General features: G+C 39.8%; 1 protein-coding gene across 1 annotated transcript in view; it reads left to right on the top strand.

Annotated features, from left to right (window-relative positions):
* xylt1 (xylosyltransferase I) overlaps positions 1 to 11,582 on the top strand; it is a 111,752-nt gene extending 100,170 nt beyond the window's left edge. The window contains exons 10-11 of the mRNA XM_041786170.1: positions 4,582 to 4,915; positions 8,443 to 11,582. Coding sequence (XP_041642104.1) covers positions 4,582 to 4,915; positions 8,443 to 8,765 — 657 coding nt within the window. The 3' untranslated portion in view covers positions 8,766 to 11,582. The remainder of the gene's footprint in view (positions 1 to 4,581; positions 4,916 to 8,442) is intronic.
* Positions 11,583 to 12,212: the final 630 nt, after the last annotated feature.

Below are 12,212 nucleotides of genomic sequence, written 5' to 3'. Positions count from 1 at the left end.
GTTACCTTTCCTTCCTTAGCATTTCACAGTGTATCTTTATTATCAAGCATACAGCCATCTTACCCTCAGTGGTGTAAATAGGGTCCCCAGGGGGGCCTCTGGTGCTGCTAGTGAGCACCTGTGTTTGATTACCCCCACAAGAAGTGCCACTAATAAGCCTCTGAATAGAGCCTCAGGGGCATTTGTGCCCTATAGTTTTAATCAGAACCAGATGTAGACTAGGACTGTCCATACTGCTACCTGATCAAATTGACCTGTCATGTATAATGGAGGTGTTGGAGTGCGGGTGCCAGCTGGTTGATGACATAAAGGAAAGGTCTGCAGGGTTGCCAGGTCAGAATGACGAGATGGAATAGAGGTGGATTATGGGATAGGAGTATTTTATGTTTCCTATTAAGTCCGAAAAGGGATGGAGCAGAAGGTCAGCAGAGTAATATGAAATGTAAAATGAAAGTCCAGGTACTTAAAATGGTAGAACTGTTTTGAGCTTGCTAAATCTGTGTAAAAAAACAGTGAGAGCACATTTAAAGGAGAAACCAACACAGAGTGACTATTCAAAAATTCAGTGCAATATTGCTCCCTACCTGTGCAAAATAAGTCTTGGTGCAAATAACAACTAATTCACAAAGGCCAGCACTAAGTGCCACAGGCAGTAAAGTGGTTAAATCAATGCTATTTCTTTCTTTAACTCTCTTGCCTCTTTCATTTACTCAGTTGCTGCGGTGTGTTATTAACACTATTAGCCAAACACACTGCAGCCGTTTGTGCCCCTTTATCAGAAAGAAATACATTTTGTCTGAAAAAACCCCAGCTAACTGTGTGCAGCAGTATTTGATGATGATGAGTCAGATTTTTTAATATATATATATATATTACAGAGAGATCAAGCATAGGTGCAGCACACGTTTATATCTGACACAATTCAGATAAGCCTATAAAAGCTTATTTTAAAAAGTTAATGCTTAAACGTTTTTGTGGAAAATTGTAAAGAGTTCAGGGATTTTTTCGCTTTGGCACACTGGTTTGATTTTCAGCCTAATCATGCTTTTAGACTGAGCAGCAAAAACAGATAGTTCTCTAAAATGTGTATTTCTTATTTGATAAGTCGTTTATTGGCATTCTAAAAAAGTGACAATTTGAGAGAGGGACAGAATTAAGGCGCACTATTATGCATTGTGCTGGGGTAATAATAAAACTGCATTGCTCCTAATATAATTTGGTTTACCTGTAAAAGGATCTAAAGAACACTATAGTGTCTCACATCGATGCTGTCGCATATAAATATCTCTGATGTAGTTTGGGGTCAACAATGTCTGCACATCTCCTCCTCTGCATTAAATCAATGTCTCCCACAACTTTTTCCATTGTAGTTATAGCCCAATTCTGTGTGAACTTCTGTGTTTTTTGTTTGTTTGTTTTGTGGAGAGGATCGGTGAAGTTTGCCCTGTTTTTATTTGCTCCATGACTATTGGTGAAACATGCAGAGTTTGCTCATCTACTAAATGACGTATGATTAGTGCAAATTCTTTTGTGAGTATGGTGTTAAAACAGGACAAATAGCAGATACTAAGTCTCCACTAATCCTGACACTCTCAGCACATTCAGTTCTCTCTTTGTGGCTCTGGCCCATAGTGTACCAGTCTTCATTTGTTTGTCAGGCCAACAGCAGAACATAGATGGTAAAATATTTTGAATTAGCAACAGTCGTTTTGCTGGTTATAGTTTTAGCGTCTGAGTAATTAGGTCAAGTGAGTAAAAAGTGTAAGTCAGCAGATTAGCCTCGACTGGGAGTAATTGAAAAAGGGGAGTAAAGGGCGTAAGGTTGCTGGATTGGCATTAGTTCCACCAAACTATGTACTCCTAAGTCCAGCTGTAAGTGAAAGAAGATCATAAGCCTGAGACTTGGTGAGCAGTCATAAGGTTTGATTGGGTGTTGGTCTTAAGCCAGAGCTTACTGGGTAGAAGCAGCAAGGGACAGGATGAGTGTGGAGGTCATGGTAAGCTATAGGCTGAAGCTGAAATGGGCCAGAAGCTAATCCGTGTTTGACCCACTTTCATACTGGAAGAAGTTTCCTCCTACTGGTGACTCTGTTGGCTGATTTACTTTGTGTATAGTCATTCATGTCGTGGCACTACAGTCACAAAGAATTTAAATCATTGCAATATTATAAGCTACATAACTTTGTGAAAATAGTTCTGTCAGACTTTTAGCTTTGGTGAAAACCGTTGTTTTTTAGCCTGGATTAGATGCCCTCAAGATTTCTGCATATTCAATATATTAGGTCATTACAAGTTATACTACCATGTGTTTTATGCATTTTAGATTTTTTTGCTCTTGAAATTCATCTGTGGTACCCAGTTGAGATTGAGCTTAAGTCATGAGACACACAGCTGATGAACAAGTTGCACCTTATTAACCTCTTGTGCTCTATGCAGCATGCTTGTGTGGTAGAGACACTGAGGAGTCTGTGGAGTGAGGCTGCCCACTGGACTGGCCTGAAACTATTCAGAAAAGTGGAACTTTGACTGCTGCATCAGTTGTGGATTATTTATGTTGCACTACATTTTTTCGATTGCAAAATAATCAATGTGTAAGACATGGATGCAGGTCCCCAGGGGGTACCTTCCTACACAAAGCTTGTGAGCACAGGCAGAGTACCTCCTCTCACAACTGTAACATTAGTCTGTCTTCTACAATGCTCTCCAAGTGGGTTGCAGTGAGGTTCCTCTGTCAATACTTCCTTCATTTCTATCTGTGGTTTTGAATAGCAGTGCTGCCAATCGGGGATGCGATGTGTGCCAGTGAGTTAGCCTTGAATAAAGCAATGAGCAGCAGAAGTGCAGAACTGGACAGGAGAGTTGATCAGTAATTTAAAGTGAAAAAAATGGTCCAACGGTCAGAAATGGCAGAGGTCATTCCAATAAGTGAAATGAGAGTGAGGTATCTTTTACAGAAGGCTGATAAACACTCACAAACACACCGTCCCATCAATGCAAGTAATGTCTATTTATATTGTACATCACAATCTCAATTCTCAGAGGAAGTAAAGCAGTCAGTTCCAGGCAGCCATTGATCGTGCAGGAGGGTGAGGGTGTGTTAATCAGCTAGCTTTGTAAGGATGAGCGCTTCCTAAAGCCGCCATCCCTCTCACATTTCTGCCAACATCCCAGACATCTTTCACTGTCAGTGCATGTGTGTGTGTGCATGTTTGTGTCCTTTTGTGTGCTAGCTTCCTTTCTATCACCTCATCTCCTCCACCACTCTCAATCACTCCATGTCTCTCATTTTGCATACCACAATTTCTGCAGTAACACAGATCACGCCTCCTCAGTTACAGTCTTTACTGCAGTGAAGAAGCCAATTAGTTGTAGCATGCTTTCTTCCTGTTTTTGTAGTTTATTTTGTTTCCTCAGCTCTTGATTTTGTGTGTGGGTGTGTGGGTTTATGGGTGGGGGTGGGGGTGTGTGTGTTGTTTCTTTTCATTTCAAGGGGCAGAATCAGAATTCAAGTATGAAATCACAAGTTCAAAAACATAACCTATAAATCTCAGTTCAATCAAACAAACCAACCTGGGGTTTACTCTAAATGTTAGTTACATAAGCTCACAGGATGTAATAATCTTAAACTGGCTCAGGCAATGCTCCAGTGTGCAACAGGCTGGCAGTTCTTTCTGTGTTCTGCAGCCACAGGCGATGCATGGCTCATAGCTCACCACAGATATAGTCCACTTTGGTATCATCTGGTTCATTTTTTTCTTTACTCTTTATTTTAATTTACTTTAGTTTCACAAAATTGTTGCATTAAAGGCAGGCTTTTCTGTCCTTTTTTAGTAGATAACAAACCTTGTATTTATAGAGGCTAACTTCCTTTTTCCTGTCAAAAGCTGCAGTTTCATTGTCTGCATACATCAGCATAAAGGAGTGTGTTCCTCTGTTTGGGTTTCTTCACTGATGTTAGGTTGTAATTCTCTGTTTTAGTTTTCTCTTCAGCTTAAAAACTGCACATACAAGAAACTGCTTCTCATTGCCTTCCTTGTCTGTTTTTATCTCTCTAAATGTGCTGAGAAACCAAACAGGGATGCATTTGATCTTCACCCCAAGGGGATGTGGTCAGGTTCTAGTCATACGCCTTTCCTCAGCCTGCCTCTTACATTTCTTGTCAAAGATACACTCAAGCATTCAGCAGCACAAACGTTGGACTGACAGACTCAAACATGAAGTAGCAATCAAGCTTGTAACCTTCTGTGCATTATAACATTATATAATGTCTGTGTGGAGAACTGTGTTGGAGAGGAGTGTTATTTGATGAAAAATGTATGCTGAAGATTATTTCCCATGACAATTCAGTGCAGATATTGGTTATTTTAATAGTATGGTCAAATAGCAGTGCATGCAGATGTAGTTACTTATTTATGATCTCTCTGCTTATATGTGCTGTTTCAAGAATGAACTGATATAGGCCTACCAGCATCTCTTTCTCTGTTCCTTTTTTCTTGTCTCATGTCTTACCTCATTCTGTCACTCACTCTCTTCCTCCTGTTTTCTCTACCTCAATTCTCTATTTTCCTTTTCTTTTGTCAGATCGGCACAGAGTGGGATGCCAAAGAACGAATGTTTCGAAACTTTGGTGGTCTGATGGGCCCTATGGACGAGACCGTGGGCATGCAGAAGTGGAACAAGGGTCCCAACGTCACTGTCACAGTTGTGTGGATCGACCCCACCAATGTTATTGCAGCTACCTATGACATACTGATAGATGCTAGCGCCGAGTTCACACACTACCGTCCACCGCTCAACCAACCTCTGCGCCCTGGAGTGTGGAGCGTCCGCATCCTTCATCACTGGAGTCCTGTGGCTGAGATGCGCTTCCTCATCGCCCCGTTGGCATATAGCAAGCACCAGCCCATACGACAAGGTGAGAGGTCCACTCCTTTGTAATTTCATAAGGTATATTTATAACAAGCAGTTGCCATTTGTTTCAGCGTCATCATAACACAAAACAACCATTGATTTTGTTGTTTGTGTAATTGGTGTTCATAACACAGTGAAGTGCTGTGCTGTTCTTCAACACAACGATTTATCGAAAAAACACCTAAGAAGTTACTCTATGAGCAAAAAATGTATTATGATGTTAAAATTCATATTGAAATAGTGCAGTGTCAGTTAACATAATACCTTTGTACAGTGCAAAAGCTCTGCTGTATTCATGAAATTTTAACCCCTGCTTGTCTGTTTGAGAGTTGAGTTGGCTGAAAATATTTAGGGTTGTTTTTTTTTATTTCATAGTCCCACCTCACCATTTAAAGCACAATTATATTTCCCACCTTATTAGTGTGTGTAGTGAATCAGCAGTAAGAAGACTTAAAACGGTGGTAGTGGCTCAGTGGTAGAGTTTGCCATCTCTCAGTCGGAAGCTCAGGGTTTGACCCCCCTGCTCCTGCATTCACATGCAGAACTATCCTTTGACAAGACACTGACACCAAACTTGTTTACCATTGAGATTTCTTAATAGTGATGGCCTTTTTGCTTAGTAAAAAGAAAAATGCCATACAATCTCAAGACCTTTTATCATCTAATTTATAAATAGATATAGACATAGTTAGAATCTGTATCTATATCTATTTAAGATACAAAATTAAAATACCAGTATAATGTGCTAAATTGTTTGGAAGACTTACGGCACCATCATTGTTACTTGTGACCAGTCCAAGAACAGGTCTCGAGTATCTTTCATTCACATCAACTGTCATTTTTCTTTAATAGATCAGTTGTTTGTGAGCAAGATGTTAAAGAGAATCAGGCAGGTGTCTTGTATGACAAAGAATGCTTTTTTATTTCAATTGACACAAACAGTGTTGCACATCAACATTGCATTCATTGTGGACTAACTATTTCAACTAAAGGTGCATTGTCTGTATAAATACACAAACACACTGCCTTCGCTTCTATGCCACCCTTTATAATCAAGCCTATGGGCCTTTGCAGGCCATGGTTGTTTGTTGTCAAGTCACCCTTGGTAACCTTCTGAGCTGTTCATACACACTGAACAGTGTTCAACAACACTGCACTTAGTACTCCAAAAACAATGACAAAGTCAGTCAAGCTGTATGGATAAGGGGCAGTAATATTTTTTTAGTGTGTAAGCAGTGTATTTTTGCTCCAAAGACAAAAGATGCAACTAAAGAGTGCTGATAATAAAGTATTCACCCCCTTGGATGTTTTACGCTTTTATTGATTTCATAAATCAATCATAGTTGATATATAACAGCATTTTGACAAAAAATTACAATAAATCTCTTTAATATCAAATGGAAAACAGTGTTCTACAAAGTAATGTCAATAAATAAAACTATGCAATATAAAATAAGGGATTTCATAAATACTCCCCCCTTTAAAGTGACTGACCTAATTCAACAGAGGTCCAGCTAATTGGTGCTAGTTGTCTCACAGTTAGTAAAATGGGTATCACCTGAGTGCAGTGAATGTGTCTCAAGTGATTGTATTCTAAAGACTCCTGTGTCTGTCACTGATTAATCAGTATCCCTGGCTACCATTACACCATGAAGACAAAAGAACACTCAAAGCAACTCAGAGAAAAAGGTAAGTGCTCTGAAGGAGTTACAAGCTTCTGCAGGTGAGATGGGTAAGACTCTACGTACAACAACTGTTGCCCAGGTTCTTCACCAGTCAAAGTTCTATGGGAGAGTGGCATGTTGAAGACGTGGCATGTTTTAAAGACAACAATGCCAATGCTCTGGAATGGCCAGGTCAAAGCCCAGAACTCAATACAATAGAAAATTTGTGGCTGGACTTGAAAAGGGCTGTTCACAACAGATCCCTGTGCAACCTGACAGAGCTTGAGCAGTTTTGCAAAGAGTAATGGAGAAAAATTGTAGTATCCAGTTGTGCAAGCCTGATTAAGACCTATCCACACAGACTCTACATACTGTGGTGCTGGCTATTGGTTGCCATGTGTCTGCTATTAGGTTACGCTTGTCTGAATTATTAACAACTTTAGAATGTTGTCCAGTGTTAGTTTGCATATCCAAAGGCATTTTAAATCATTGATGATTCACAACAAGTCATCTTATTGACAGGTCCGACTATGCTCACTACGGTAAAGGAGAAAAACAGTGGGGTACGTTTTTTTTAATTCCATAGCTATGATAATTGGTAACACAGAGACAAAGATGCTGCAAAACTGTGTTCAGAGAGAACTTCTTAAGTGGATGATTTTCACATACAGAGGAAAGCCCTGGCATAAAAACAGTTAAATGTCTTTCAAAAGCCTCCTTATTGCATGATCCAAATCTTAATCACAACTTGCCATTTTCTGCATGTAGGTTGCCAGCTCCAAGGTTGTTGTTTCACATAGCAAAGAAGATTTTGAAAATGTAAACATAAAAATAGTGTAAGCAGAAGAGATATCCATGTGAAATATGCAGCCAGTTGCTGGCTAATACACACATTCTACATCATGTGAGTCAGAATATGTTTGGATTGAAAACTGTGGCTTTGATTTACATGGCATAATAAATATCTGAGTGAATCATAAATATATCAACTTGTGATTTTTAGGTCTTGAGAGATATCTTTTGTGTTTAAGTGTAGTTTATAGTCAAATTAATGAAACTTTTGATGCCTAACTTACTTTGTGTGTGTTTACATGCACATGTGTGGGGTGTAAGTGTGTGGGTGTGTGTGTGTGTGTCTAGGCTGTTTCAGCCACCCTCCTCTAATTTACTGCCACGTCTGGCATCAGGTCTCCCTCCTACATGCAGTGCCGGTAAAACTTTATGACGTGGCCTTCCACTCACATTGGCAGCAGCAGACACATGCACACACACTCACATGCACTCAGTACACTCATTTTAACACAACACAGAACTGCACAGATGCATGACTTCATATCACACTCTGCTAACACTACGTTATCTGGCTTTGGTCAAACTTCCTGGTGGAGCAGCTCATGTCTGACTGCATCTTTCTGTCACCAGGACATTAAAAGTGCTGATGTGTGTTCAGCCATGCTAGTGCCCCAGTTAGAGGACCAGTGTGGAATTTACAGCTCCACTGGAACTCAGGGTGGAGAAAGTGTTTAAAGTTGTGTCTACATTTGCTGTCTTACCAAAGAATGAGGGCGTGTCTGAGTATGTCTGACCGTTTCCAAAAAGTCAGCATCACAGTGACTTAACAAACCGCATCAAAGGAAAGGATTTATGGAGTCCAGTCATGAAAATCAATCCGAGCCAATTAGCAACCAGTTAAAGTATTTCAATCAATAATGAGTCAAATCACGTTCTCTGCTTTGATATTTCACCATTCATGTCTCTTTTTCTCTTTTCTCCTTTCCCCTCTTTCATTCCTTCTTTCCATCTGACCGCTGATTATCCGCTCCCTACACATCATCTGTCTCCCTCTCTCTTCCTTCCTTCTCTCCAGAGGATACTCTGAAGCTTCACAATGGGCCAGCTAAGAACAGCTACATGGAGCAGAGTTTCCACGGTCTCAATCCAGTGCTCAACATTCCCGTCAGCCTGGGCTACGTGGAGCAGGCCAAGAGGAACGCAGCCCTGACCGGCCCGGAGTTGGAGCATTGGTTAGACAGCCTGGTAGGTGAGCTATGGGAGGCAGCTGATGTCTGTGCTGTGGGACTGACTGCCTGCCCTGTCATGCAGGCCTGCCCCAAGAACCCTTGGAGCTCCCTGAGCCCAGACCCCAAATCCCATCTAGGAGCACCACGTGCCAACGGGCGCATCAGGTAGCAGCAAGGCCTCCAGCTGGATAGGAGGCCATGACACTGTTGATTTTTATTTATTTAAGGGTTTTTGCAAACGGGGAAGGAACAGTGTTCCTCCTCTCTCTAAATGAGAAGGAAACAAAAGAAAAATATATTTTTGGGGACGTTTGGTGAGGGTGACTGGACAGAGAGCAAGCATGATTTTCAGATCCTCCCACAGGTTTTCTCCTTTGAGGGGATTATGCTGGCTTTGCTATTTCAGTTTCTCAGTGTATTTATTTTTCTTCTCATGGCTGAGTTTTACTGTGATCAAACATTGCAATTTTTCAGCATTTATTTTGCTGCTGAATGAATTATGAAGTCAGCTTTCAAAGCCACAGTGGTTATGCGAGTGAGGATTGTCGACACTGACAGCAGACCAAGTTTTGCTGTGAAAAGGCCTTAGCTGTAAAACATGAAAATGGAAGCCTGCTACTGAATTTAATGTGCCTCATTCAAAGTATGCCAACATAAACAAAGCAAAGTTATCAGAGTGCTGAGATATGCTTGAACTGTCAGAACATAATTATTCTGTTAAAGTTGTAGTACCATTGAAGAAAATATCCTCCTTGGGGGAAAAAAAATCTCTGAAGGACAATTACTCATGTTGTTTAAGCCAACTTATTTTAAGAGTTTCTGATAGTCCATACTCCGTTTGTGAATCAGCAGAATCAGAAGCCGCAGCACAACTTCTTTCAGTTGAGTGCCTGATCAGGATGTGGGACTGTTGTGGCCGGGCTAACCATCTGCTGCAGTCACATAGTGAAATTATGGAAAAAGACAAATGCAAATCCAGAGGCCTTCTCAGAACAATTGAACCCATTTGGATTATGCTAGAAATTTAAAATAGATATTTTAGTTTTCTTAAACCACAAATGCCTCATTTGTGGTTGTTGTACAATAGTATTTTAGACTTAACATTCACATAGCACAGTTTTTTTCTTTTGTAATGAAGTTAAGATGTTGTGACAGGCAGAGGACAAATAGAGAACTGTTTTGTCTGACTTGGTTTTGTTACTGAACTGCCTCAAACTTGAAACACAATCATCTCAAGCTGACCTTAAAAACTCCTGTTCTTGTTTTAGTGTCATCTTTTTTTTACATTCTTCAAGTTATTTTAATGACACTTGTGTACATGATTATACATGAAGTCTCAGAAATTGTGTGAATGGGGCTGTAGGGGTTGGGGGGGAGTCCATGAGTCGCTATTTATTTATAAGTTTATATAAATGCTGATATTTTTAGTCAGTGACTAAATAATTGCGACGCTGCCTTGGCAGCATGATAAATATTTTTTGTAAAGCCGCCTTTATTTACAAAGGCCAACACCCCAAACTTAGACTGTACCTTTTGAGGCCCACATCTGTGTGTTAGTCAGTGTTGTCCTGTCTGAATAGATCCTCTTGTCTTGGTTTCTGACACGGTTGTTTGACAAGTGCATCACAGGAGAAAGTCACCTCGACCTGTGAGGTCAGAGATCAGCTACCTGACAACCTCACCAAACAGAGAAGGTGCACACAAACACTCCTCACAACCAAAAAACACTGGACAACGTCTGGCCATTGAAGGAGGAACTGTGGTGTTAGGTGTTTTACAATTCCTGAGTAAGATAGTGAGTGGTGGTTATCTTCATGGTGTGACAGTGATGAACTATTTCAAGTGAATATTGCACGGGGTCTTTATTGCAAATGCATCTTCAGTGGATTGCATATATGGCACCTTTGAAGGATCTTTTCTGTCTTCAAGACAATCTCTGGACATCTGAGACGAGTTTATGACACTGAACCGCAGAACATCCTGAACAAGAAGGGGTCGCATATTTGTTTACTTTGGAATAAGTTTCATCTCAAGGCAATTAGGACTTCAATCTGCGATTGTCAACATTGTTTAGCCACCACACAGGCTAAGTGAGTGTTTTTGCACTGGCTAATTAAGAGACATTACTGTTCATTAATGTCAAGTTCACCTTGCTCTCCTCTCTGTAGGATGTGTCCATTATAATCACTCCTTCCCTCTCCAGCCTTCACTGTTTCCGGTGTTTGGTTGAAAAGGACTGCTTTGTTTTTCAGTGGCCGGCTTCTGCTGCCACCTTTTTAACTTCTAGTGCCACCATGCTCAGAACAATTCCTGTACATAATACATGCTATTATGTAAGGCCAATGACAGGTTTGGAAAATGGTGAATAAAATAAATGTAACTCATTGTGGAAGTCCTATTTTGTAACAAAATGATTAACAAATGAAGAAGATGTACATAGGTATTTTATATTGAAATGTTGTTTAAAGGTGTTGTACATGTAAATACAGATGTGGTCAAAATGAAATTGAATTATAAAGAGATGTTGAAGTGTCAATAAATGGACACAGAGTGAATCGATGGTGTTTATTGATCAAAGTACATAACCTGTTTCAGTGTTTTTGGACAGCTGTGACAACAACTTTGTCCTATTTGCCTCTCAGAGAAAATCACATGCCAGATTGTTGTTGTTCTCGCTGGAATGTATTGTTGAGCAACTGTTGCACAAAATTTCTCTGAACTGACGTTTCCCCCATTCTTTTGTTTCAGGGGAGGCTCTGTGTGCCTTAGCTGACTTTAGAACCTTCTCTTTCCATTAAAGGAAATCCTTATTTTGTTATTTGTTTTGATCTTAAGTTTGCTGAGTGATTCACTGGTACTGCAACACCAAAAAGATGTCTGCTGTTGTATATATCATCAGGCCTTCTGTCTATTTTTTCTGTAATTTTTTTTTCTTCCCTTCTTGGGGTGATTTTTTTGTTGTACTCAACTGGCTTGTTTTACTTTTCTCGACTGCTTTTTGGAAATAAAATTCTATGAAAAAAAAAACGGCTCCTGTGCTCCAGTAGTGGATGATTTTAAAACTTAAATTTGCTGAAACGTCTTCCCACCATTACTCTCAAACCTCACTACTTATTAAGTACTCAATACTTTGATGATAAAGTCATGCCAATGTTACAGTGTAATAATGTTTTAACTTGCAATAGATATTTATTCACTCACAGGGATCATTTAACTTTAATCTTATTTTATTAGTTTAGTTTGTTTGATAGTCACGTAAAAGTGTTTGGTTCTGCTGTTTACATGTTTCAAAAAAGAAAGTCAAGATGATTTCAATTTAATGATGCATTACTTTAAAGCAGCACCAATCAAATCATTCAAATATGAAGTTAGAAACTGTTTAATTTGAAACGATGCCAGTAACAGACTTTTAGATCCCCTACAGAGAGAGACATATTAATGTCTTAAAGGTCAATATTTGTAATCTTGCAAAGCAGTTTGAATTTGCCTGACTCCATGTGTGTTGTAGCTCAACTGTAGCCATAACAGCGGCAGCTTTTCCAGAACTGGGCCATGGTTCTGTATGAAATAAAGAGTAAAACAACACTTAAAGCTTTTCATGATGGAAAAGATGTTT

The sequence above is a fragment of the Cheilinus undulatus genome, linkage group 4 (assembly GCF_018320785.1).
Source record: "Cheilinus undulatus linkage group 4, ASM1832078v1, whole genome shotgun sequence".
Lineage (NCBI taxonomy): Eukaryota > Metazoa > Chordata > Actinopteri > Labriformes > Labridae > Cheilinus > Cheilinus undulatus.
This window is presented reverse-complemented; position numbering and strand designations above follow the sequence as displayed.